This window comes from Rhea pennata, chromosome 8 (assembly GCF_028389875.1).
Source record: "Rhea pennata isolate bPtePen1 chromosome 8, bPtePen1.pri, whole genome shotgun sequence".
Classification (NCBI taxonomy): domain Eukaryota; kingdom Metazoa; phylum Chordata; class Aves; order Rheiformes; family Rheidae; genus Rhea; species Rhea pennata.
In genome coordinates, this window is record NC_084670.1 from 12,139,250 (window position 1) to 12,167,105 (window position 27,856).

The window sequence follows — 27,856 nt, forward strand, 5'->3', positions numbered from 1 at the left end:
GGGGTTGGTTTGTTGAGGAAAGGTGGAAAAACAGAAGCAGCAGAGGAGAAAGGAGCAATGGTGGGCAAGATGGGATGTGCCAAATGGCTGGTTCTGGCTCCAAAATACTCACTTCTCCTTCAGTCTGGGACTGGGAAAGAGTCTATTTGTACTTGGCTTCTCTGAGCAATGATGTAGGTGCAAAACTCCTGCACCCTGGCAGCATTGTGGACTTCCTACCTCATGTTGCACCTGCCTGGCAGCACCCCATCATCCTGCTTTCCTCTTGGCCTCTCCTGGGCAAGAGCTGGGGACCCACTGAGCTTTCTGCTTTGTATCCAGGTTTTTAGGCCTTCTGTTGTTAATTATTGAGATGTAATAACATGATTAGTGCACTATTAAAAAAATCGCTGATATGATTACCATGGATTTAATATCACATGATATATCATTACATTGTTACATGGTGACAGATGTAATTGAAATACACTTATTGGAGCCTGGGGTCGTGTTTCATTCAATCACAGGAGCACCTCCGGGGGGCAGAACAGAAATGGCTTAAGAAAAAAAAAATCAGGAGAGGAAATTGTAATGAAAACAAAGAAACTTGCAGCCTGTTCCAATCTGGGGCAACTGCTGCTTTGGCTTTTTGCTTATAGGAATCTGGAAGGGTACAAGTTGGAAACAGCTATCTTATGGATCAGTGAGCATGTCAGTAAGAGACAGATCATCCAGTTTTAAATTCTCTGTTTGGGAACAAGAAGGAGGGACTTGTTTTATGGACCTGTATCCAGGTCTTGCAGCATGTGAGTTTAGGCATTATGGACTGAATACAAAGGGAGCTGCTATCTGCCTTTCGCTTCTTCTCAAAAGGCAGGTAGAGTAGAAGATGGTACCCATGTGCTGTGGGAAAGCCAGCCAGCCATTCCCTGTTTGCTGTCTTGATTCTGCCTTTTTTGCAGTCTCGGGTTGCTTGGCTGCCTGTGCTTGACTTGGGTGGTGCTGTGGAGGGTGGGGAGGCAGTGGGGAGCTTGCCTGCAGGACAGCAGCCCGGGTTGTGTTTCCTTCCATGTCACTGAGAAGAGCAGACGTCTGTCTCTGCTGCGTTATCCTCAGGAGAATCAGTGCGTAGGCTCTGGGCAGGTGGGACAAGAAGAGGAGCATCTATCACATTCCTTGTGTAGAGACAGCCAGCTAAACCTGAGCATGGAAGAGATGCTGCTCTGTCTCGGGCAAGGCTTGAGCTAAAGAAACATGCTAGCAGGGGAAGCACAAGCACCATAGCTCGTCAGGCTAGGCCTGGTTGCTACTGGTGCAGATCTACTGTTGGCCGTTCTCAGCTTGATGAGAAATCAGTGGTAGCAAAGATGTGGCCGTCCCTTCATCCCACCCTTTGCCTCCTCTCAGTGAAACAACAGCTCACCCATTCTCACAGTCTCCCACAAGGCAAGTCAACTCATCGTTTGGGGTCTTGCCCCCAGGCAGGATGGGGCTGTTATAAGACCTTGGAGAGACAGGGTGAGGTCCTTGATGTGCATTCATTGCTCTGAAGTGCTGTGTTGCCTTCTCCTGTAAAGGGGGCCAGCGAAGGCGTAGGACCTCCCGGAGCTGTGATCAGGACTTGGATATGCCTAGCCTTCACCCACTGCAGGTCCCAGGAGTTACTTCGTCACTGCAAGACAGGGTGCAGGTAACTGAAGCTGAAGGTGCTGCCTTTAATCTCAACCTCATCCAAAATAAAGGAAGGAGAAAGAGTTTGTGAATGAAGTGAAGGCGAGTTTTCTGGCTTGGAAGGGAACGGCAGTGGTAGTGAGTTTGAGACATCTGGATGTTTGCATAATGACATACAGGCATCTGGCTCTGCATGCCATTCACATGCCACGTAACCCAATGCATCTATCCAAGGAGCTGCGTTACAAGCTTCTGATGCTTGAGGTGTCATTTCTATTTCAGATAGGCCTTTCTTGACAAGCTTTTGATCCACCCCACCCTTCCCTAGCAAAGTGCTGCAACCGCCCCATCTGTGGAGCCAGTGTGCCCCCTAGAAATGTCCAGTGTTCCCGTTATAAGCCCTTGTGTTGCAGGGAGATGCGGAAATTCACTTCCAGCTGGTGTGGGAACGCTCTGACTGGGAAGGCTCTGGCAAGCATCTTTCTTTTGAGGTTAGAAACATAATTTCAGTCTGACCTCTGAGTTTCAGAGCTTTTGTTGGTTTTCTCCGTCCCCAGATTGTTTTTGAATGTGATTTTAAAATAGCCTTCTTCCCTTGGTTGAAGCTATCTGATGCGTCCGCTTCTCATTCGAGGATTGTTGTGTTTTATTAATGCTGTTATTATTCCATTACTGTCATTGTGCTCTTTTATAGCAAATAGCTTAATTTAGTTGAGATACACAGATGCTGAGAGTTTAAGTGAAATCTTCAGCACTTGGTATGCTGGGCACTGAGCAGATATTCCCTAAGCACTTTGGCATAAACCTTTCACTTAAAAACAAATCAGCTGCTAGGGGAATGCGGGGTGGCGTGAGTTTGGGGTAGAGGAGAATGGGTGGGGGAGTACCTGTTTATCACAAACGAAGGACCCTGCTCAAATGTGGCTTCAAATGCAGCTTCAAATGCTCAGGATTAAAGCTCCCACTGAAGGTTTCACCCTCAGAATTGGCTGTCATGGGGCTGTGTTCCCTATAAGTGCTGTAGGATGAGGAGAATTACACTGCTAACGTTGCTGAGTTATTACTAGCTGAAGCTGCATGGCTTCTGGGAGAGATGGCGATTGATCATAGTGCCACTCTGGAGAGGAAGATACGGTACCACTGGAGGCCAGTGAGTCTGGTTGAAGAATAACATCTCGTTTGGAAAGCTGGACTGCTGTAAACAGCCCTTGGAAGGGGAAAGGGGGTCATGCCTGCATGACTTAGGAGCCAAAGTCCTGTTGTTGGAAATGACTTGGGTGCTTAAGCCCCAAGGAAGCTGCAGCAGAGCCTCCCAGGAAGTTGGCGTAATCCAGGCTCCTAAGTACCTTAGCTGCTTTGGAAATTTTATCTTTTATTGTTGGCAGATGTTCATCTGAAATAGATACTTCTTGCTTAGTGCCCCTGGGCATTCATTAATACCAATGATAACTATTCCAGATATCTCCTATACCTCTTCTTCTGGCTCTACCCCTTAAAAATTAGAAAGGTAAAGCCAGATCCGTGTTATCTTATTTGCATCTTATTTGTGCACTTAACTCTTACTGCCGTGGCAGAATCTGCTGATCTTGACGTTATCAGTATCGAAATTACTTAGTGTGGGGCACGGAAAGAAAAGCGTGAAACAAAATGAAGCAAACAGGAGTCACACAGGTTGAAATGGTGCTGACTGCGGTGTCTGCTCTCAGCGAAGGTGCAATGTGCCTGGTTTGGACAGCAGATCCCGAGCAGAAGGATGTTAGCAGGACAAGTCTTTTGGGTTGGAAGGCAATGTTTTCTGCTGGCAAGGTGTGTTGAACGGCCTCAGTTCTGGGGAGTGTTTGCTGCCTCAGGAAAGCCTAGGAGGTGGAAATGGCACAGCAAACACTCCTGGGTCCTCCTCTGATGAAGCTTTGGAGGCTTTGACATCATCCTGCGCACATTCCCTACACTGACAAACCCAGGACATGAACGTGACTGGTACCTGCCTATCTGGGCACGTACATCAGTGACTGCCTTTGCGGAGGCACTAAGTGCTGGGTTTGGAAAGCAGGTTACGCAGCATCAAGCTTGGAGGCGCTGCTGTCCTTACCGGCAGCTTGGGCCGCCCTGGGTGCCTGCCTGGGGCCCACCGCGGCAGCTGCGGCCCCGGGGGCACACCGAGCCTCCTCGGAGCCAAGTGCTCCTGAGCTCTGCCCCTCGGCCCACGCGGTGTCCTCCGGGTATCCACCAGCCACGCCAGGAGGCCCCAGCACATGGACAACGTGTGTTTCTGTTGCGGTTCTCTTAGGGGCAATTTATTTTCTCCCATTTATCCCTTGTGGCACAGGGACGAGGAGTATTTCCAAATGGGGAGCAGCCGCGTGCCTTCCCCGCTTCCTCCCACCCTGCTGCTCTCAAACATCCCTAATTCCCCCCTGGGGGGGGATCTTCTCCGCTCTCAAGCCCCTCAGCTGCAGCCTGTTGTTTGGGGGGAGCTGGCAGAGGTCTCGTTCCCCCTCTTTTCCTGTGATAGGGGAGCGGGAGGGAGGGAGCTACGGGTGGGACTGGGGAGAGCAGCCTGTCCCACACGGGCCCTACTAATAGCTGTAGGGACTGGGGGAAATTGCCAGGATCATTTTATTTTGCTGCTTTGAGGCGGCTTTGTGGCTTTATCTGGCTTTCGAGAAGACCGGCAAAGCTAACGACATGCACGGAGCATCCTCTGCGGAGAAGGCCCGGAGCCCGGTTTTGCTAGAGGTCTGCTCTACCACTTAGGAGAAACGAGTTAACCTCGCTTTGATCTCGGTTCATGGCTAACCCTTTAACAAAGTCCTGCATGTGCGAGGAAATCAATACTCAAGGCATTGAATTTAACACGAGCCATCAACTCGAGCGTAACACACACACTGACTGACTCCGATTACAAGGAGCGGGCCGGTTTGAAGCTCGTTTGCCAGCTCTCCGGGGTGGCGCGGGGAGGGCGGGCGGGCTCGCGGAGCGCCGGGGCCGCCTCGCTGTCGCTCCCGGCGGGGGCCGAGGGAGCTGGCTCCGCCGCCGCGCGCCCCTTGGCTCTGTCCTCGCCGGCGCAGTTTGCAGCCTCGGCAGCTCTTCTTCCCTGACCCGGGAGCGGGGTGCTCGGATGCCCTGCTTGTTTGCAGGGTGCGTGTGTTTGTGTACAGACATAATTGCTCTGTGCTGATGAGGACCTGCCTCAGCAGGGCAGTTTCTGCTGAGCCTAACAGAAAAGGGTGTTGCAACTTGAAATCTGAAAAATAAAATGATGCAGGTGGGAAAGGTTGAGAAACCAGTGAAGGAGGCAGGCTGCATTTCTCTAGCTCCAGTCCTTCCAGTGGAGATCTAATTAAATCCGTGGAGAACTAACTGGGACACCTTGTTGATACGAGCCACTCACGCCTCGCTGGCACTTGGCGGGGGCTGTGCTCCCCACAGAGGGCAGCAGGTAGGCTGCCTGACATGGCTCTGGGGCCCGGAAAAGCAAGGCTATCCCTGGCCAAGCACTTACTAGCCAGCCCCTGCACCTCCCCATCACCCCTCAGCCCTTCAGTCCTTTGCTGCAGCTCAGCTTCTCTGGGATGCGTTTCTTCTCCCTTCCTCTTCTTGTTCCCGTCAGCTATAGCAGGAACTTAGGCAGCAAACACAGATAAAGCATGAGTTCTTGGGGCAGCAAAAGGCTGGTGAGAGGGGTGGTTCGAACGTTGCATAGCTCCACCGCTCTGTTTCTGTGCTGCCACTGTGCAGGGGCCTCTCTCTTCCACCCACATTCAGTAATAAGTTTGTGGGCACATGCTGCTGGTACCAGAACTTCCCGTCAGACCTTCCATCATCAGCAGCAAGTACTTGGGCAAATCCTGATAGCATTTCATAGGAGGGTTGGCAGGGAAGGACCAGCCAAGCCGTTGAATCTAGCCCGCTCCAGTTCTTGTCCAGGTAGAGGGTCCTGCCCTCTGCTCCTGCCTGGCTGCAGCCTCAGCAGTTACTCCCCCCGTACCTCCTTTTAATAACCTCTTCACAGGACCTCACCACATCCTTCTCTCAAGTCCTTTTAATCTCTGCTTTTGTGACCTCTCTTCAGATCAATCCTTTCACAGTGTACTGCCCAGCCCCTGGACCGTCTCTCTCTGTTTGCTCTTCCATCCAAATCTGGGAGCCTCAATTTTGTCTCCTGCTGCCCCAATTGGCTGTGCTTGCTGGGCCTGATCGCGTTGCCTGCTTGTCTGGTGTTTGCATCTATCAGAGCTCTTAGAGGCGTCTCTGCTTTAACCTCCCCAGTCTTAACCCTGACCTGAGTCAACAGTCATGAGGAAGAGCTGCTACTTAGATGATCCAGTGTAAACTCTGCCTTTGATTAAACAGGTATCATCCCCCAGCACCAGAGCAGCAGTGCCTTGTTAACTTTCCGTGGTGTTCCCTCGCTGTAGCCATGAGATCCTCTGACACGGGCTAGGGACACGGCCGCTGCCCTCGTAATCTTTATTGATCTTTTCGCTGCTGCCTTGTGCGTTGTATTCACCTGCCATTCTCTTGCTCTTCTGGCTGCCTCCCTTCTGAGCAGGTTTGCAGCCTGTGGGAGTGCTGAGAAACTCTTACTTTGTTCAGTTCTTGCAGAGTGGTAACACCCAGAGGTATAGTTAGCATCAGAGCTCTTTTGCACAGAATGCTGTACCAAATAAGAAAAAAAACAATTTTACCCCGAGAATCTGTTGTCTGGGAAGAGGAGGGTGAGAGGAAGTAGGGCACCTATTTTCCTAATCCTCTGATACGTCCTGTATGGACCAGATCCTCTACATTGTGGCAGAGGTAGGTGTTGGAAAAGGTCATGGATGTGTCCCAGGAAGACATGGGGACCTGAGAGTGTGGGAGGCGTTGTAGGATGAGAGCCTAAGGAGAGGTGTAGTAAGAGGTGCAAGCAAGCGAGTGGAAGAAGTCATGATAAAATCCTACAAGATCATTCTGTTATTTCTTTTCCGTCCCTCCTGACACGGGTTTGCAAGAACAGGTTGTGACACTGAGGCGTAAGCCTGCCTAACTGGTCACCCAGTTTCCCTCCCTCACTGCCAGTGTGCAAGCTTGCGTCCTTGAAAGTGCCAGGCAGTGAATAGCAGAAGCACTTGCAGCATGAACAAGTGTGCAGTTGTACAGTGCCTCGCTCAACTTTTCTCTTGGTAACTTGTCCATGGGCCTCTATCCTCCACGATCTCATCCTCGTCCTTTCTAGCGTGTCGCTGAACAGCAGCTGAACAGTCCCTGGGCATGTCCTTTCTGAGAATGTCCGTAGCGCCAGGTGCTGAGACATGTTGTGCTTGGTGCAAGAGAGTAGAACATCCGCTCTGGATAAATGGCTTTGTTTTGCACTGGAAAAAATGGAGTCAAAATGTCATGTCAGTGTTTCGTGAAGGAATAGATTGCTCGTTTTCAGAAGACTGCATTTCTGTCAGGGGATTTACTTCTGTAGTTCCCAAGCAGAACTGTTCCCATGCAGTGAAATTATACAATATTTTGGCTTTTTTATCCTGATTTAGGATACAATGAAATGTGAAAGCACTGGCGTTTCAGTGGGGCAGATGCTCTCTTTCCCAGCCGGTTACAGTAGTGACAACGGACTGTGCTGGGAGGGGAGGACAAGTTCCGTAGATGTGCTCCAACTACTTCCAGCATGTTTGATCCAAACTGACTCTCTCAAGGTGTGTGGAAACGAACCGCGATCTCGTCATTCCTGTGGGTGCTTTTCGGAGAGATACTGGAAGGGTCCCAGGGCCCCTGGAGAGCTCTCCCGTTAGGCAATGCGCCGTCGTGCCTCACAGCAGGCAGATAGAATAACCTTGAGGGCACGGTGAGGGGCAGCGTTTTGAACCTGGAGAGCACTGAGGAGCTTGTGGAGCGCGTTTCTCTGACCCCATCATCCCTGCCGCTTCCTGCATCCACCTGGAAGATCTTTGTTCTAATCCATCGCTTCCTTAGGCGGAAGCGCGTTTGGAGCCTCTTCGGAGCGATTTCACGTTCGTGTCTCTTGCTGCTCTGGAGCTTGGCCCTTCCCGGGGCCGGGGACCCCCCGGCTGCCGTTCGCCGGAGCCCAGCCTCGCCGGGGAGCGCGCACGCAGGACCTGAGCTGCGCGGGGGCACTTTTGGCACCGTTAGCAGCCCGAGCAGGGCTGCCCGTGTAAACCCGAGCGTGCTGCCGCGGCGCCCCGCCGCGTGCCGACGCCTGGGCGGCGGCGCTGGGAGGAAGACGCGGGGTGTCCCTCCTCCCCTCTCCGGAGTAAATAATGGTGCTTTTTATTTAGCTATTATTTCCCGATGGCAGATATCTCCTCGGCTGTCTGTTTAACTATCTTTATCTCCCCCTCCTTCTCTGTTTGATATAGATAAACAGATAGCCACCTTAGTAAATAACACGTTTTTAAGAGACCGGTGGTATGGTTAACATAGTGCAGCAGCTGTTGATTTGTCTTTCACTGTTTTTTTTCTTAAGGAAATGCTTTAAATAAGGGATACTTCATCTATTAAAAAAAAATACACTTGTAGCAGCTGCTAAGCCCATCCATAAGCCTGCTTTACGTTGTATTTGTGATGGGACTGACAGTGCATGGAGGAGCCTGATTATACACAATTCCATTTTAGCAAGCCCTGCGATGTAATTTCACAGGGCGATCAGTGTTTGAATGTAATAGCAGCCTGTGCTAAGGTGTCAGAATATTAAAGGCGCTAATGGAAAAGCTCCCCGGTACACAAGGGGGACAGCATTACAGGAGACGTCGCAGATGGCTGGGCACTAAACTAATGGGGCAGGATCCAAGAAGGGAAAAAAAACCTAGAGAAGGGAGAGCTCACGGGAACGCGGGCACCTGCTTCCCTCTCACACGGAAATTAAACAGCGAGCGAGGGAGAGACGAGCGTGCGCGTGTGTGAAAATAGAAATCGAGGGGGGAAAACACCCCCTTGAGGAAGGCTTGAACGTTTTAACGGGGAGCCTGGGGCCGGCTTCGGTGCGGAAGGGCCTGGGGCAGGGGCGTGGGGGTGCGTGCTGGGGGGCGCGGGGCACGGCTGAGTGTCGCAGCCACCATCGGTGGCCCACGAAGGATGAGGGGAAGGAGGCAGCGTCAGTGGATACTGTAACCCAGCTTCACGTAGTACGGCAACATTGCAGCTCGCTTCGGTGGTTGTAGTCTCCAGCGAAATCCTCGTCCGGGGAGCCGTGTCCGCCTCCCCAGCGCCCTGGCGCCTTAGCTCCGCGGAGCGGCCGATGTGCTGCGGCCGGTCGTGCCGCTGGCTGTGCTCGTGGTCCCGGGGGCTGACGGGGAGCTTCTCCAGCACCGCTAGAGGCATCCTCCCGTTGACTTCCCGTTTCCTCGGGAGGAGCCGTGGAGAATTCAACTCGTCCTTTCTCGCCAGCCTAGGCAGGAGAGCGTGGCTGTGGGAGGACAGTCTGTAATGTGCATTTGTGGGTTTTCCTTCATGTGGTCTTTCCCCCCTGCCTGCCTCGGTGATGCAGTGGGGAAGGGCCCGATGCTGCTTTGCTGGTTGAATTGGCCCCACAGGGGCCATGGCTGGTCCTCAGGGGATATTCCCGCAGGGTGTGAGCTAGTCCTTCCCAGGACTGGAAGGGTGTATCAGCTGCATGTGGTTACTCCCTAGTAGCTGTCTGCCACACTCGTCGTGTCTCTGCCTTTCAGGAGCTAATTGGAAGCTGCTTGCGTATCTTAACATTGGAAGCAGTGTTTTGAGCTGATTCCACAAATCAGTGTAACCCAGCCTGGGTCTAAATCGCCCCGCAGTGCAACTGGAAATGCTGGGGCGCAGCGAGAAGGGAGCCATGTTCAAACAGACGTGAGCCTGGGACTGGTGCAAGGAAAGGGCTGCTTGCCTCTGAACCGGGAAGGTGCAGGGCAGGTATCCTCAGTGCAGCGTAGCCCCTTTTCTGCGCAGCAGCCCCGGGCTCCCCCACGCAGCGCGGCAGAGCCCACTGACCCTAAGCCCCAGACCCCCGCTCCTGCCAGGGAGCCTTGGCTCAGGACCCGCTTTCTGGGTACTGCTCGTGGCTCTGCTTTTCCCCTCTCCTCGGCCAGCGTCGGCCGAGCGGCAGCCAGTGGAGCGCTTCATGCACGCCGCGGCTCGATTCCTCAGCCCTCCAGGGACTCGGACCTGTAGCTTTGTTTCCCTTGTGTCCAAAACGAGGGCTTGGACCCAGGTCTCCGTGGCATTAACCTAGTGTGTCACCAGCCTCAGAGCACACAAAAGTCGAGAACATTTTATCCAGGATAATCCTTAGCCTGGGAGCGAGGCAGAGACGGTTCTTGTTCAAACACACGAAAATGCGAAGCCTAAACTGCTTGGCACTTTGACACTCCACAGTTAGGCACAGCAATGTGTTTCTGTCGTTGCATAAGCCCCAGCGTGTGCTAATCTTGCAGGGCTCATGGGGCCTTTTCCCCTTTGCAGAGTGGGGCTACAGGGCTTTGAAGCACCAAGGTGTATCCTGGAGAAAGACTGTAGCTGCTTGTAGGGTCTGTCCTGGCAGTCCTGAAGTTAAATTTTGACGCAGCCGTGTCTTACTTGAGATAGACCCAGGAGAATGGCAGACCGAGGCTGCTCAGGCGTATGTCTTGGTGGGAAGGAGGACCAGGCAGGGGACCATCGCATGCCTCGGTTTCCCTTTGTGAAAGGTGCATATGTCTTACCTGCTCACACTGCAGGTTATTCGGGCAGGAGCTGCCTTTCCCAGAGTAGTTTCAAACCCCAGCACAGGGTTCCCCAGTCTCAGGTTACGTCTGTAGGCAGTGCTGCAATACAAGTAATAATACGTCGTGGTGTTTCTCTTGCATCAGTTTCAGTGTGTGTGCATGGCGTGTGTGCGCTCTGCATGCAGATGTGATGGCATGGTCTGCTCGTTTTATTAAGGAGAAAGCACACAGGGTTAGTCTGCGTCATCTGCATCGTACCTGGTACCTTACTGCTTTCCCTTCAGCTTGGCCTGTCCTCTCGGGGGGTATCTACTCCTCCCAGGGGCTGTAGGTTATCTCGCCTCTAAAGCAGTGCACAAAGGTGGGCAGAGCCAGGCAGCTCCCTGCGAGCTCTCTGCCTTGCAGGTCACTGCTGACTTTTCCAAAAACAGAGCCGTTCATATTTTTATTTGTTTAATTCACTGCCAGGTGTGATGCAGAAAGAGGTGGCTCATTTAGCCCAAAGCTTTACAGACGGACCGAGGCGGAGGTAGGCCAGGCTTGCCGAAGGCTAGCCTGGGGAGGGCTGGCAGGGTCCCTGAGTATCAGGGGCTGCCCTCGCTCTGCTGGGACGGGGGGAGAGCTGGCTCTGCAGCGCTGTTTTCTAGGGAGCCGTTGAAGGCCATCGCAGGAAGAGGGCAGCGCGCCAGCCTGGGCATCCCAGCAAGACAGCCAGGCAGGTTTAGTGAGATGCCTGTAAGTAACCACGGTCCCCGATGCGGTGAGGCACCGCTCCGTGGGGCCAGAGGCTGCCCATTTCAAAACCTGCATTTAAACTTACGCTTGTAAGCCTTCCTTTTCCTCACTAAGGAGAGGTGAATAAGCTAGCAGGAAATACAAGCTTCTAGTATTGCAGATCCTACCAAAATTTTTTGTGTACCTTTGGTAGGACCAGAGGCGGGGGGGAGGGGGAGCAGGGAGAAATTCCCCTTATATTAAGGTGGTGCTTGCAGGTTACAAGGGAGAGTCCCTGGCATGCAGGGGGCCCATGAGAAGAGCCCTCAATACCCCAGACCTCTGTCCAGGCCACGTACGGAGGGAGATCTGCCCTGGCAGGAAGGACAGGGTGAGCCCGAGCACACGCCAGGGCCAGGCAGAGGTAGGTCTGCCCAGAATTCCCATTTTCCCTAGCATCTCTTTCTGAACATTTCCAGCAGGAACGGCAGGACTGTCTCCAGATCTCGTCCTTCTGCTACAGGGTGCAGTGCTGGGGATGGCAGTGGGATTAATGAGTTTACAAGTGCTTAGGCGTACGCAGGGCTGGACCCAGCGTCCTCCATGTGGCCTGGTGTATTAGCCCCTCTTCTTCCCTCTGCCGCTCTCGTGGGATATGTGCTGCAGAGAGGAGCATGCCGTGCCTGGCCGCATCTCCTCATATGTCCTCCCGTGTCCAAACTTCAGCCTAATCGCCTCATGCTGAGCAGTACCATAGATTTATTTGGCAGAGGACAAAAACCCTCTGCTCTTGTCACTCCCCTGCCTTAATTATTAGCACAGATGTTTAATCTGAGACTTCAGCCCCGTGTGGCGTGTGCCACGTAGAGCAGAACTTCTCGTGTGCACCCAGTGCCGCTCACCAGTGTTCAGGGTGCACTGAGGGACAGTAATTAAATGCTGACAGTTTTAATGCTGTTTGGGGGGCTTTACCTGGTCAGTCTGGAGGTCCCTCTTGCTGCTGCATTTGTGAAAATTAAATGCCTCTTATTAGCGGCGCAACAGAGATCTGTAATACACCCAGCCGCGTGTACGGAGAGGCAGGGATGGATGGAGTTGGTGTCAGGGCAGCAATTGCTTATCATGCCTTATCTGGGAATATGAAACTGTATTGCATGACATCCAGAGGCAGGCTGAATAGATATGCCAATTCATCTCGAGCCCAGGCTTTGACAAGCTAGACTGCCCTTGTTGAAAGGCATCAGTCAAACAAGAGCTGCTGGCTGCTTTTCCCTTTCTTATACTTTCTCTCGCTCTCGCGCTCCGTCTCCCTCTCTCGCTGCCTCCCCTCCCTCCCTCCCTCCTTTTTTTTTTTTTTTTTTTTTTTTTTTTTTTTTGCTAAGCTTTTTCCTCACAAAATTGAAAAGCTTTGGAAATAATGATAATAAAAGCCCCCCCAACTAATACCGTTTTAAGTACCCCCCTCCCTCCCCAAATGGGATTGATAAGGAACCCCAGTGTATGAAGGCATGTTTAGATAACATTGAGAATATTATAGTGAGTGAGAGAAAGTAGGGGGAAAAGCTTCCTGCCGCGTCTAAGCCGGGAAAGGCGACGGCACCCTGGCTAATACGAGTGTTTAATATTTGATGTGTTGGGATAAAGCAGGATCACCTTCGAATTGAATTGAGTGTCAGAATGAGAATCTATTACTGAAATTCTTGTGTGATTTGACAGCAAAGCAGACGATGTTATTCTTCACTAGTTACTGCAATCTTCTCCCCTACATCACTTAAATATTTTTTTCTTTGCTTGAGTAAACACACATTATCCTTTTTTTCCCACCCCCTCTCCTTTTTTCTCTGCCTCTTTTATACTTATTTTTTTATTTTTTTTAAATCGAACCTGCCTTTTGCAGGGCTGATGGAGTAGATTGTTATTTCTTTATTTGTCCTATTAAATGGAATTCCTGATCGTTTAATCCTGCTTTTGTAAGTGATTTAAAAATACTTGAAAAGCTGTGAATGCAGCAGCACTTCTGACTAAACTGCTTAAAAGGGACAAGTTCTACCTGGGTTTGCGGGCAGCGGGGGAAATTCCTGCCTCGCGACAGCCGGCGAGGGTCGCTGGGCCTGCGCCCGCGCGCCGGATGCTGCCGGGACCGGCAGACGAGGGCTTTGCGCCCCCGTCCAGGCGGGCGAGCGTCCTTCGGCGGAGCGGCGTTGCCGGCCCGCGGTTGGAGCACCCGCTTGTTCGCTGCCTGCCTCTTGCCCGAACGCAGCTGGCCTCAGCGCAGCAGCCGTGCTGCCGGAAAACTGGCCCGTGGGGTCGGGCCCGCGGCGGCATTCGGTTTGCCGGCGTCTTGCGCGGTGTTGGAAAGTTCGCGTGGCAAGAAATGCCGGCAAGAAGCGTCTAGTTCCCGTCCTCGCGCTGGGCTTTAAATTGCTCCCAGTTAAATAGGGTGTCGGAGGATTGCGCTGGGAACCTTGTTGTACTGGGTGCTGTGCAGAGACTGCGCCAGAGACAACGCCAGCCCCAAAACCCTACAGTTATTGGGTTTTGCTGAAAACATTTTGAGCTGTGTTTAAAAGCCCACTTAGTCGTAGACATGACCTCTTTCTTCCTGCCAGCGTGCAAACTAATAGAAAACCTTGACACCTCGTCACGGAAGCAGCTGAATGAGGTGAGTGGAGGGAAATGCTTATTTTGGGCATATGCAGCACACGGTTGACATGACAAGAGGAAGAAGATACCTTTGCTGTCGGGAAGTCATTTTCTCCGTTGCGAAAATGTCACCGGGGTCAGCTCCAATCCGCAGGCTGCTGCGTGAGGCCTGAGCCCGGGGGAGCCCATCCTGCTCCCGCTGCTTTCAAAGCCGGGCGAGAAGCGGTCCGGAGGGAGAACAGCGGGGGAAGTTTCACCGCTGCTTTTTTTCTGTTTAGGAATGGTTTTTTCTCAGACATAGTTTTTCTTTTGAAGATTTCTAACCAAAACTTTAACCGGAAAATGTCGTTTTTTGTTCCTTAACACCACCCTTCAGCCTTTTTCCACATCACTGCACACCTTCACTCCTGGAAGGATTTTTCCAAAAAGGAATATTTTCTCCCTGTCTGAAAGTGTCCATATTAATGTTCAAATTAATACTCTCACGGCTCGTGCGTGGCGCCACGGCTGCACGCCGTGCCTCTGCCCAGGGCTCTCGCTCTGCAGCGGCAGGAGCCGGAGGGACCACGAGACACCCTGGTGCCATCGCAGTGCACGGGGCCCCTCTCCCCTCCTTCCCTTAAGCGGAAGGCCCCAAACCGCGAGCTGCGTGGCCTCCGGGCTGAGGCTGCTCAGGTGGATTTGCACCCAAGACGGTGCAGTTCTTTCTGGGGCAGCTTTAGTGCAGAGGGGCTGGGGGCTGGCGGAACAGGCCCTGCAGCCTCCCGGAGCGATACGCCAGCCCCTTCCTGCTGGAGGGAGCGCGTGGGAGCGCAGGAGGAGTTTGTGAGGCTCCCGTGTAAGGGCGCATCCTGACCTTTGCACAAATGCCCTGTTTGCATGATGCGAGATGTTAAATCTTGCCTTAATGTGACTGCCAAACCCCAGATTTTGTGAAGTGTGCCGGGCGCTTCTCCATAAATAAATGATGGAGCATTATTCAGTCCACTTAGATCAATACATCAGCTTGACAAGTTCCAGTTCTGGGAATTTTCTGATCCCCTGAAACATCTCCTCTGCAACTGTGCTGCTTATAAACTGCAGCGGTGTAACCCAAACAAGCGCCTGCTCCCCGGGGCCCGGCAGGCAGCGCAGCTTGGTGGTCGAATTGCCGCTGTGCTGCCTCTGGCTTTTGCAGCCTGCGGCAGGTGCCGTCCGGGCTTTTCCTCGGAGCTGTTTCTCTCTCCGGCGGCGAGCTGTGCCCCTGCCTCTCCGGCCGGGTGTTTTGTGTGGCAGCGGGATCCAGGGGGGCCAGCAGCCGGGCGCTGCCTCGTGCCCCAGCCAGCCTCTGCACCCGATGCAATGTCTCCTCTTTGCTTTTGCATGGGGCTAACGCCGGGTGCTGTGACGCTGCAGCAGCGCAGGCTGCGTGACCGTCTGGATAAAGCAGGGCACGTTGGCCCCCGGCATCGCTCGGCCCCCGGCATCGCTCTGCCCCCGGCTCCTGTGCCTGTGTCTTCTCCCCTGCTGATTCCCCCTGCCTCGGGTTTTCTGCAGGTTACCCAAGGTACAGGTTACCTAAGGACTTGCCTCCCATACTGGTACTTCTGACAGGGTGTGGATTATCTGTGGTGTTGCCTATATGCATGAAAGTACAGTATGTTTCCTAATCTCCCGCTGCTGCCAGTGCTCATTTATCGCAGGAGGATCTGCTTACCTTTGATTTGAGATCCCTGCATTGGGGAACTGGGGTAGTACTTGTCTGTGAACTGCTGCGTGTGCCGATGGGATTGTGCAAGGAAATAAATATAATTAATAATAATCTGACTTCAGAGGAGTATTGGCAGGGAGGTAAGTGCAGGCTTCATAGAATTACAAACAAAATCAGGAAAAGGGAGACCTTTCTAAGAGCTGGTCTGGATGGAAGTAAGCGTGTTCAAGCAGCTTGAAAATCATTTTGGAAAAACAATTTTGCTAGTTTTTAGCAGACAAGCATTGTTATGCTTAATTCAGAATTTTGACCAAGAGTATTTTAAAATAGTTTTTAAAAAGATGCCTACATTTTTAGCAATTAGGATGTAGACAAAAAGCAAGTGACACGGGGTCCCCTTCTCCCGCTGGTGTTTCACCTGGAAGGGAGCAGCGCAGTGCCTGCAGCGCAGGGCTGAAGTCAGAGGGAGGGACAAATCACTGTTCCCTGGTGAAACGGGTCGCGTGGCATTTTTTTTAAAAACCTTCGGTTTCCGAGTGACCTGGGCTGCATCAGATTTTCTCACGCTTTTCCGCGGGGGTAAGTGCTGAACCCTGAACATGCCCGCTCCAGGGGGCGGCTGGTCCCCGCCGGGGGGTCCCGGGGCGCTGCGGAGCCGGCGCGGGTGGCGGCGGCGGAGCGGGCGGCGGAGCGGCCGCCGAGGGCCCCCGGCCCCGCGGCGCGGCTGCGGGCACCTCCGACCCTGCCGCCTGGGGAGCCCTGTGCCGGGGAACGCCGGCCGCTTCCTATCTTGCTTTAACAGTCAGAAGAACTTTCCTGTTTAAAGATTAAACGTTATGTTTAAATATTAAACAGTAAAGCTCCTTGCTCTTGATTGTGTGGCTTCTGCCGGCAGGCGGCTCAGAATTGCCAATTTTAATTAAAAAACTTTATTTTCAGATGCAAGCCGCCACTCTCACATCTCGGCGCTCCTCCCCTCCAGACGGGCGCTGCTCCCTGCAGACTGGGTGCTTGCTTCTCTGGTGGCCTGTTTTGTTCTGTGCCTTTTTGCGCCCCGCATTTCCATCTGCCTGCACCAACGTGACAGTCTCTGCAAGCCCTGAAGTGTGAGCGGCCTCGTCGGGGACTGATCAATGCCCCTGGCACTTCCTTCCAAAACCCCAGGAAAAACAATTAAAACCCAATCGATCCTGCAGAAAGCTTTGAATATGCATAAGTGCACACTTGACCTTCAGTGGTCAGGGCAACTTCCACAGTGGCTGCTTAGCTAGTTTGCTCAGGTATTGCAGCTGTACCAAATGACCTTGATTAGCAAAGCAAAATGCCATGCAAAAGAGGGCCCGATGCGGATCCGGAAGGCCGTGGCCCATGGCACGGGCTGCCTGCCTTCCCGGGCTGCCCCGTGCCTCTCCCTGGGGCTCGGGGCCGGGAGCCCAGCGCAGAGCGGTGGTCGAACCCAGGTTTTAAGCGGTGCGGGGCCAGTCTTGAGCTGAGGCTCAGTTGCTGGAGGGATGCACTGCGCTGCCTCGCGCCGCTCGGCTGCCCTCCGGCTCCCGCGTGCCGTGCTCGGTCCAGTTGTGCAGGTCTCTGGCACGTTTCTGGGCCGTGCTGTCTGCCCAGGCCTCCGGGCTGGCCGTCGCCTTGCAGCTGCAGGCAGGGCAGTTGGTCCCAGACCTCTTGGCTGAGCATTGCTGCCGCAGGTGCTGGTGGCCCCAGCAGCTCTCCCGCCCCTGTGCCAGGCCTTGGACTGCTTTGCACCTAGTGGGTACCCAGCACGGCGCAGGAGCTGAGCAGCAGGACGGCTGGCAGAACCAGGGGGGGGTTCTGCCCAGCGTTGCTGGTTCAGTTGTTGGGTTTTAATTCAGCCTTGGTGCCTGGAGAAAGCAGACTGGAATGGCCCGTGTCGCGAGCTTCCCAGAGCTGCCCCCACGACTTTCCTGGGGCCCTGCCACCCTTCTGGCAGGAGTCAGAGGACAGGCCCTGCGCCGGGCAGGCAGTCTGCAAGCGCTGCGCTGAGTGGGGTAGCTCAGAGCCTGGGGGCTGCGCCCTGCTCCCTTGCTGTCCGATGCGTCTGCTCCCCAGGCATGGGGGGACGGCCCTTCCCAAAGACACTGCCGGCAAATCTGGGCCTGCATCGGCTGGTGCTGAGCGCCCGGGCCGTCGCCAGCTGTGCCTGGGCTTGCTCTTTGGGCCAGAGCCCAGGAGAGGGAGCCACACACAGAGCTGCTGCAGCCTTCACCCCGGCTGCCTGGCAGACGGGTGCCAGGGGCCCATCCGGCACCCGCACCCTTGGCTCCCCCTGCTCCCGGGCGACCGCCTGGGATTCAGGCTGCAGGGAATCTCATCAGCGATGAAAATATCAGCGCGTGTTTGTTGAAGGCAAAGGAAACCTCCCTGTTGTGTACACAAAGTGTAATTTCAGTGAATTATGCATAGACTTAATTAGGAGTTTTAATTGCTAATCATCTCCCAATAGGATTAGCAATGCTGTCTATTAATTATCTGTGGAGCCCTCTGTTTTGCTAAGGCAGGAGTAACAAAGCAGCATAAATGGTTACACAGGCCAGTAATAAATTACCTCCCCCAAACCCACAGCTCCCTGGGGATGGCCAGCAGTGGGGCTGCGGAGAGGGGCTGGCTGTGCCCGCCGCCAGCAGAGCAGCAGGTAGCCAGGCAGAGGGGCTGGCAGCCGCACTGGCACGTGGCAGCAGCCCCTGGTCGCAGCCTGCAGCAGGGGTGGCCCGTGTCGGCATGAGGAGCTCCTTTGCTCTCCAGCTGTCCCAAGCAGCTTGCCTCTGGCTGAGGCCACCATTGCCAGCCTGCCGCTCTCCCAGTTTGGCCCCGTTCCCACCGCAGGTGGCATCTCCCCAGACATTTTCAACCCCACTCTCCTTGGCTATCGTCGCTAGCAGCGCAGAGGGTGGTGGTGATGCCCTGCAGCATTGTGGCCGCAGTTAGCGATGATCCCCGCTGCAGGAGAGAGATACGCGCTGCTGGATTGACCTGATCTCATCTGTGGACAATGGTCCTCACGGCAGCAGAGATAGTGCCACCGTGAGCAGCGCTAAGCCCACGCGCCAGTCTTACTGCTCACAATGCGGCGGTAAGCTTAATTCCTCCAGATGAAGAAGATATGGGGCTGTCAGACCATAATTACAGACATGTGTATGACACAGAGGCCTGGCTGCCTTTGGATTTGCATTGTCCTGTGGGTTTTTGCTGCTCAGGTGTCTCACTGCCCGTCGCTCCTGCCGTATGATGCCATGGGGATGGGGCAGGCCCCCTCTGGCCAGGCTCTGAGCCATGGGGTAGCACCAGCATGTCCTAGTAGGGTTTCTCCCAGTGATGGTGAGCCCAGAGTGGTTGCGGGGGTCGCAAGGCAATTTTGTGGGCTGAGACTCTGTAAACAAGGAGGAGATGGGAGACTGGGAGTGCCGTGGTTGCCAGAGGGGAAGCAGCTGCAGGCTTGGCCAGTCTAGGTTCTCACATCCCTGTGACTCCTGCTGCTGACCTGAGCCGTCCCGTGCAGCTCTGGCCACCCTGGCCTTGGTGAGGCAGGAGCGGCAGGCAGAATGGTGCTGGAGCAGCCCCAGGATGAGCTCTTTGCCCCTGGTTTGCACCCGGCCAAGGCCAGGAAAGGTGGCCTTGCTTTTTGCTGAACCAGCACGCTGCCCAGGCGGTTACAAGGTGTAGGAGGGTGCAGCTCTGCTGCGAGTTGTCGGCAGTTGTCGACTGCTTTTCTCCTGCTCCTAGCTGGTCAGCTCCTCTTGGTCATACCCCTGCTAGATGCAAGCTGCTGCTCACAGCAGGAGGTAGGAGGGTAGCACCCTAGGAGACGGGTCTGCTGTGATGGGGTGAGCCAGCCCAGAGCAGTGTTGGGTGCTCACATGGTGTGGGATTGTGGTAGACCAGAGGCTGCTCTGCAGGGCTGTGAGGGTGATGTGCCAGTCTCTATTGAATATATTGAATTTGGACGCCACATGTGCCTGGAGGAGCAGTCAGGCCTGGGCGAGCACAGGCAGCTTCCGGCAGCAGAGAGCTCCTCCAAGCGTGTCCACATGTGAGCTGCGTGATGGTCTCACCCTCTGCTTCTCTCTTCCAGGCGTACAGCTTTGCCATGGGGAGTTGGCCAAAGAACGGGCTCTTAGACATGAACAAAGGACTGAACCTACAGCACATAGGGAGGCCTCACAGCGGGATAGGTGAGTGACGCGGCCCTGCGCCCTGCCCTCCCCTGCGACTGCTGCTCCAGCGTGCTCGGGATGTGCCTCGGCTCCGAGGGCTGGTCTGAGGTGGGGTGGTGAGAGCCAGCCAAAGGGTTGTGGGGTCTCTGGCTGGTGGAGGGGAAGGGCGGGCAAGATTTGTGTCCACTTTGGTCTGGGCTGCGTATCCCTGACCTCTTGTTAACTTCCCTGTCACTCCCAGAGGTGGCATCTTTTTGCCAGGCTGTGGCTTATCTCCAGGCCTCTGTGTCCACCAGGGCACGTGTGACAAACATGTGCCTGGACCCATGCCTGCCGCACACCTGCAGCACCCATACCCCAGCCAGAATGGGGATGGCTGGGGAGCAAGTCCCAGCTCTTGGCCTCCTTCTTGCACATTCTTCTGGTCAGGGGTTGCCCTTCTCCTTGGCAGTGCTCAGGCTGGGGTTGGGCATGGGCATGGGCAGTGCCAGCGCTCTGGGCTAGTACTCCAGCTGCTTTGGATGCTGCATTCGTCCTTGGAACGGAGCCTCCTGTGTGTCCAGTGCTGCTGGATAGAGCAGCTTTGGGAGCTGGCAAGCTCACTCTGTAGTGTGAGGATGCATGGCCCCGGCTGGAGAACTGAGCCGTCTTCTGGTTTGCTCACACGTGGTGAGTTTCGTGGTCCCACCGCCTGCTCAAAGGTAAACAACTGCGACCACTGTGCATACTGGCACAGCTCCATGTTTCCCCTTGTTCCTTCACACTAGAGATCAGAGTAACATGAAGAGGGAGACCTAGCCTGGGACACTGAGGCTGGGAATCTGCCTGCTGATTAATGGTGGAAGCACAGAGCTGAGGTGGCCCAGCTCTGTGTGGGCACACCGGAGACCTAGCCCAGATTCCCTGGGATGTGTGCAGGGCTGTAACTCAGAGGGCTGCATCTCTCCTGCCTGCCTTGTTTCTCCATGGGGCATTGGATCACCTCTTTGAGATCAGGAGCCAGGTGTTCCCCCTGCCTCCTAGCCCTTTATCCGCTGTCACTTGTGAGCATTTAAGTTTACAAGAAGGTAAGATTTACTTGGAAAAGTCACCTGCTGTCTGGGCCTCGAGGAGGCTGTTTAATATTGTTTCAAGACTCTAACCATTAAACTCTCCAATCAATCCAAGTTAAGGGGATGAATTATTTAAAGCTCACCAGCTTTTAATTAGCAAGCTCCTTTTGAACTATGGATCTGGTTGCATTATTGACAGAGATAGCATTAAAATTTGCTTCCATGCCTGGGAGCAGGCTTGTCTTGCTTGTGTGCTGTGTTGGGGGGATCGCAGGGAGGGAGCCAGGACCAAGGGAGTTGTGTATATGTCCTACTCGGGGAGTTTGGGCTGTTCTTAGGGAACCCCTGGGCTGGGCAGGCTTGTTTCATGCCTCTTCCCTCACTTTATTTATGGCGAGAGCTCTCTGTTGGTGTTACCTCTTGCTCTGGCAAAGCTTCCCACACCTCTGCAGTCTGCTCTTGGTTTCTGCCTGTGGTTATCTCAGTGCTGTCGGCTTGCAAGGGTGTCTTTCTGCCTGTCCGAGGTCAGAGAGATGCTGTTCACATCCCCCGCTGCTCCATTCCTTTAGGAGGATTTTGCTTCTTCGGTGCTGCCGAACGCCTCTCTGGGGGAGCCCTCCCGACCGCTCCCCGGGCAGCGCGAGCCGCAGGCGGGCTGCCGCAGGCGAGTGGCGTGGCGAGCGCCGGCAGCCAAGCTCCCTTCTCGCAGCCCAGTGCCTAACCCTCTGTCCCAGCAGCAAACCCACCTCCCCTCCTCTTCTTTTCAAACTCTGCTGGGAAGTGATATATATACATAGGTGCCGCGAAGGGGTGTCAGTCCAGCAGCGTGAAGGCCTCTGCGGCCCTGACAGCACCGGCAACATGCTCGTGCCCGGGGTGTTGCAGCCTCCTGGCTGCTCGGGTCGAGCTGGGTCTGCCCCGGGGCTCTGCGATCCTCTGCCTGCCTGCAGAGATGGCAGCTGGTTGGCACCCAGTGCCTGGTGGCTTTAACACCCCAAAAGTGAGCTGGAGGCACAGCTCGTTATGCGGCAGCCAGCGCGGCCAGGGAGAGCAGCTTCTGCCGCCTGCCAGCTCGGGCAGGGTGGGAGGGAGCCCCAGCGCCGGCTGTGCCGAGGCTGCTGGCTTGGTGGCTGGTTGCTCCCGTGCCTCCCGAGAGTTGCTGCTGTCTGGAGACATGCGTTGCCTCAGATTAAATCTGGGCACCAGCCTGCTGACTTTTCAAGCCTTAGACACCGATCAGGGGCCCCGGCTGTGCTCTGACACAGCCGTCCTGCTTGCTCCCGGGTGCCCCGAGAGCTGGGCAGTCTGGCTGCTGTCTCAGGCAGAGCTCAGGGAAGCACCCCTCTTTCCTGCTCTCCACTGCTCTTGCTGCAGGCCTGGGAGGAACCATCCATTTCCATGCTCAGAGTGGCCCTTCCCTTTCCTCCCGGGTTGTAAGGAGCCTTGCTCCTGACAGAGCCCTGCAGACCCAGCCGAATAAATGACTCGTTTTCGGAGAGCTGCTGCTGGCAGAAGAGTCAGGAGAGGCTAACCTACTGCTTTCTCACCTCTTGTGGGAGCTCTGCTCCTGTCTGCAGTGGGACAGGAGCTGGCTGTGGCTCCAGCGATGCTCTCGGGCAGTCTGGAGCCTCCCTTCTCTTTTGTGACTGGTACTGGGGTGCAGTAGGATCAAGGGAAATTGGGGGGCTGGGAAGGGGGTCCCCAGGGCTGCCCAAGGCACAGAGCAGAAGGGTGGGTGTAACCTGACGCTCGGGGCCCTCGGAGGCTGCTGAGCCATCCCCTGCAGAGCTCCAGCTAAAAAGCAGCTTTGTTTCTTGCCGCTTAGTTTCTTGCCCAGAAGCCTGCAAACCAAGGAGGGCTGCGAACCACACAGCAAGGAGACGAGTTAGCCAGCCACTGTGGTTTCACAAATAGTGTGCTGTGCCGGAGAGCCCCCTTTTCCAGGGGGTCGAGGAGCGGTCCACAAGGAGGCAGGCAGTACTATAAATTTACAGCTTAGCTATGCAGGGATGTGTGACATGGGTGTTTCCTTTTAAACTTGACATGAAAATTGCAGTGGATGGCCACTTCTTTTTGCGAAGAAAATTGCAAGGAATTTTGCTGTCTTCCTGATCGGTTGTATTTCATTTTGTTTTCAAATCTGCTCTGCTTCACCAGGTCACCAGATGTCTGCTCCCAGTCCGTACACTTTACGTGCTCTGGGACCAGTCCTGCTCAGTGCTCCGACTCCTCTCCTTCATGTTGCTTGAAATCCCTAGGAGTTCAGGGCACTCAACAGCCCAGCAGGGTCAAGGCCAGATTCTTCATGGAAACTTAGAGGGAGTCTGTGGTGGAACAGGGTGAAGTCTTCAGCCACATTCCCTGAGAAACAGGGCTGTGCATATGCAACAGCAAAGTGCTGAGCAGGGCTTGTGTTGCTTTCCTCTGGTTTCTGCCCACAGGAAAGCAAGCTGCAGATCTTGTTGAGGGTTAGTAAAGTGTTTTGTGTCACCAAAGCATCATGCAAGCTGCCTTGTGGCTGGAAGGGTAGAGGCCTGGTGCAGTGATTTAAAGGGAGGGAAAGGATAAAGAAAGGGGGAAATGTCAATATTTCAACTTGTTGATAAGTGCCAGGCAGAATAAGTGGGAAAATCCTGCTCCAGACAATGAGGATGCAGGGAGTCCTGCAGAAAGAAGCAAAAGAGAGTGAAATCTGTTCTTTCATTTCTTTTCTTGTTTGATATTTCAATTATAAGGATTCCCTCCAGGCCAAATTTGGCACTAAGGAGAAGGGAGGGCCTCCTGCAGCTTCTCTCTTCATACATGGATTCGATGGCTGTGAACTCAGCTGTTGGCTAGAGGATCTTGGGGTCAGGAACTTCTTTTTATCTGGTGATTTCTTGGCCCTCAGTAAAATATGTTTGAGTTTTGCCAAGAAGTTATTCATCGAGCTGATGTGTGCACACTGAAGTTCTTAAAACGTTTGTTTGAGATGCAGCTTGCCAAAAAAAGAGCTACAGGTTTTAATGAGGGTCTTGGGACTCTCCAGCAAAGGCCAGCATTCACAGGCTTCCAGTCTAGATTAGATTGCTCCTAGATTTTAGCCAAATTGTGTTGATCTTGTTGCACAAGCTGCCTGCCTTCACAAAGCTGCAGCAGGCAAGCGGATGCCTTGTCCTGGGCTGCAGAGTAGGCTCCAAGCAGAGAGGCCTTCCCATGGCATCCTGGCACCTCTCACCCTCTGAGCCTGGGTGCAGAGCAGTGTGCTGCTGCTGGAGACATTTCGGCCACCTTCACGCCCCACTGAAAGGGGCTCAGAGACAGCTGCAACTCTTTATCCCTCATTCTGTGTTGTGGGAGGCAAAGGGCTGGGGAAGTTTTCTGTCTGGGAAGCAGGATCTGGCTTGAGGGGCAAGGAAAGAAGTGAAATCATCCTGTGAGTGGCAGAAATGGTGCAAGTTTGGCAGCTCTGAGTACAAGAGCAGCAGCAGCTGACCTGGTCTCAGCCAAGCATTGAACAAGCCTTGAATGGCAAGGCTGCAGAGCCAGATGACCTAAAAGCCACCTGAAAAGCACCTGTAAATGGAACAGTGGCAGAGATGCGTGACAGAGTATTTTAGTCCCTGTTTTCAGAGTCTCAGGGGCTCCTGCCTGTCTGAAGCCTTGTAGTGCCCTCTCACAGACCACATCCCAGCCATGGCATGTGGTTTTGGCTTTGTGCAGCTCTTCCTCAGGCTGATGCTTGCTGCCAGGCTGCATGTCTGGCTGGCCAGGAGCCCAGGGCCTTCTCCTCTACAACGCCGAAGCTGTCAGAGCTTTGAGGCACAGAAACAGGTTGTCCAGGGTGGCACAAGAATCTCTTCACTGGTGGTTGTTAGGGACAGTTTAGACATCTGCATATTATGGCACTGGCTCTTCATTTGGAGCAGATGAGTGGACAAGGTGGCCTTCTGCAGCCCCTCAGGACTGTCTTCCCTGGCTCCATCCTCTCACTATTTGAGTCACTGTTGGCCGTTCTGAGCATGAGTCAAAGGCATTACAGTGTTTTGTAGACAGAAGCAGTGTTTTCCCTGGCTGGTGACTTTTAACTCCACTGGTGATGACCTTACGTTCATCGTGGCTGAGCATAAGTGCGAAGGGTGTTAACGTGGAGGAGCCGAGGCTTTGTCAGGACATTAGTACTTCCTCATGGAGCCAAGACTTCAGGCTGCTCCTCTTCACTTGGTCCATGTCCTTCCCAGCCCTGCTGCTTCCCCTCCTGCTCTCACCAAGGAGGTTTCCATTGCTTTTCCCAGCTCTGCCTCCAATCTGCTGCCTAGCCTTGGTCATGCCAAACCTGCACCCTCGGAGACAGGGGAGCCACCAGGTACCAGAAACCAGGAGTGTTCCCTGGTGCTCTTGATGAGGAAGCGTCTTTCTGGGAAGGACAGAGGTTTTGGGGAGGTTGCCTGCTAGCTCGTTCTGCTCACGTAGTAACATCGGTGGAACCGTGTTCTCTCATCGAGGTCTCTACACTGAGTTGCAGAGATTGACATAAATCAGAATGATTTAAAACACTAGGTTTTAGTTCTAATTTAAATCAGCCAACAGGGCACCTAGATTCAATAATTGATTTTATTCTATTTTTACTCTTCTTTTTTTTGCCTATTTCCCTGAAAAAAGGTCAAGTTTTACTGACCCATCAAAACATATTCAGCTCTACCTTCCACTGCCTGTGTTTTAAATCTGATAATTCTTTTGTTCATCAAATATCCTGTATTTGCTACATTTATTTTGATTGATTATGTAACATAATAAGACTTTATTCTTAGTTTTTAGAAATTTCTTACATTAGAAAATTATATATTGCTACTTCTTATTAAAGAGGTGGTGATTAAGTTATTACTCAGGTTTGAGTAGTATTGCTTTGGATGAAAATTGGAATGCAATGTTAAAGAACTCAAGTAGTAGTTTAAATTATTTTTATTAGTGAAATCATGTCTGCCTTGCATGTACGTGATACAGAAGGAAAAGCAAGTTTCAGAATTTTTTTTGTCAAAAGCACCTGAGATATGAAACAGAAGAAGTGAGAACAGTGCTTAGTGAGTTGAACGAGGGTTTCTGAAAACCACCCTTTCAAGATTTTAGAATTAGCAAGTCTGATCCTCTCCCATGTAAGTTTTGTTAGTTGTTTTTATGATTGTGGGAAAGCTAAAAGGTGCGATCTTTCTTTTTTTTCAGTCCTTCTGTTGCTTCTGAGCTCTAAATGAGCCAGTTACTGACCTGAAAATACTGAAAGAAGGAAAAAGTTTCTGCATGTGCAGAAGCAGTTACTGCTATGAGAGTTTGTTTCCCATTTGTCCGCTCTGGTTCCATGTTCACAGCTCGTGATCTGCAGTGGATTGGCAGCCTTTAAAACATGGTATTAGGCAATACTTCTTGCTATCAGTCTTATATTATTTAACAGATTCTGTTAAGTTTAGACTTCAGCATGCAGATTATTGTGATTCCAGATTTAATTCTGAATGTTGTGGGGGGGGGGTTCTCTTTTCAATTTCTTTTTTCTTTTTTTTTCTTTCTTTTTTTTTGGGGGGGGGGTTAAGAAGAAAGTAAGCAGGCTGCTGTGTCTTTTGCTAATGAACCTAAAGTACACGATGAGTGCAGGATGGGAAGCCGAACGCGGGTGTCCAAGGGGCCGGGGGAGAGCCTGCAGCGTCCTTCTCCTGTATCACTCCCACCCCGCTGCTGAGCCCGGAGGCTGATGGAGAGCGTGACTGCAGAGCTCGAGGAGGGACGAGCCGCGCGGCACGGGCTGTGTCCGCCTTGGCGGGGGAGCCGCGTGCCCCGCGCGGGCTCAGCCGCCTCCTCGCGCTGTGCCAAGTGCACCGGGACCAGAAGGGCTGTCCTGACGCGACGCCTCGCTGGGCGACCGCGGGATGTTTTACGCCAGCTGGTCTGATCCTGCAGGCCCTGCTCGCTGCTGTGTGCTGCTTTAGTCTGGGGATGGCAGCAGGGTCTCGCACAGCTGGCCGCCCCGCAGGGCTCCGCTGTGGGCCTGTGCCGCGCTCCCTCCCGCCCACGCGCCGGCAGTCCCTGCGTGCGGGGCTCTGCCCGGCCGGCTGGAGAAGCCCTACCTCTTTCGGCAGGTCAGCAGCCCATGTGGCGACCGACCCAGCAGGCTCAACTGTGTCTTTCCAGCTCCGTCTCTCTCTTTTCATTTACTGATGGGAAATCTCGGAAGGTTAGGGTGTGACACCGTTCCTGATCCGCAGCATTAATTAGGCCTCGGAAAGAAGAAGAGGAATTGCGCGTTTTTAACAGAGGGGTTAATGGGATGCTCGCAGAGTAGACAGTTTTAATGAGCTTCAACTCGATGTGCAGTGAGTTTACTCTCCGTGTTAAAAGGGTCACACTGCAGTAGTTTGATGTGGATTGTCTCCCGGCCCCCGGTGTCATAGGTGAGCGGCTGTCAGAGTCCAGTCAGAGCACATTTACTTAGTGACACGATTCTAATTAACTACCAGCGCCGCCCGCGCCGCGGGGAGCCGGCCGAGCGCCGGCCGGGGGTGCCTCCTGCCCGGCTCCGCCGTCGCTCTCCCCGTGCGCGGCTCGGCTTGCTCGCGGCCCGGAGCGGCCGGGGCGCTCTGCGCGCTGACATTGAAGGAGAGGGCGGCGGGGGGACGCGCTCGCTCCGCGCGGGCAGTGACGGGTGCCTTTCGCCGTCAGCCCGCGCTCTCCCCCGGAGAGCCCGTGAGCCTCGTCGTCACCCCGCGAGGTCCTCGGAGCTCGCTGGCTTTATTTCAGCCTCCTCTGTTTGCTCCCTTGCTTTTTCCCGGCTCCCTGCGGGTGCAGGCAAGCCGCGTGCAGCCCGAGCCTCCAGCCCGCTGCGGGATGAGCCCTGGCGGGGTCGGGGTGCTGTTCCAGAAACCGCAGCCGGCATGGTGCCCCAGCGCGATGGGCTCTCTGCTCTTGGCAGCGTTTTGTGACGTTCCCCTCTGTGTGTCTGCCTCCTTCCACCTTGGCCCGCGTGGCCCTGGCTGGCATAGATGGTCCTACCCGCCCAGTCCTTCCCAGGGTGCTGGAGAAGCATTTGGAGACCCCCTTCTTGCCCCGCTGGGAATAGAGCAGGCAAACCCCGTTATTTCGGCTCTTTGTTTCTCGGCGGAGGTCGCAGGCAGCCGGTGCCTTACCCGGGGGCAGCGCCATTTGCACAGCACGATCCTTTTGCCAGGAGAGGCCAAGAGCCACAGCACCAGCCCAGGTGCTGCGGGGCACGAGAGGGAGCAG

At 54.0% G+C, this 27,856-nt stretch overlaps 1 protein-coding gene across 8 annotated transcripts in view; it reads left to right on the plus strand.

Annotated features, from left to right (window-relative positions):
* The window catches only part of ERI3 (ERI1 exoribonuclease family member 3), a 149,155-nt gene that overhangs the window by 83,518 nt on the left and 37,781 nt on the right, over positions 1-27,856 (plus strand). For all 8 annotated transcript variants that reach the window (XM_062581908.1, XM_062581913.1, XM_062581912.1 and 5 more), the window contains one exon: positions 19,478-19,577. In XM_062581908.1, the coding sequence (XP_062437892.1) occupies positions 19,478-19,577 (100 nt within the window). The remainder of the gene's footprint in view (positions 1-19,477; positions 19,578-27,856) is intronic.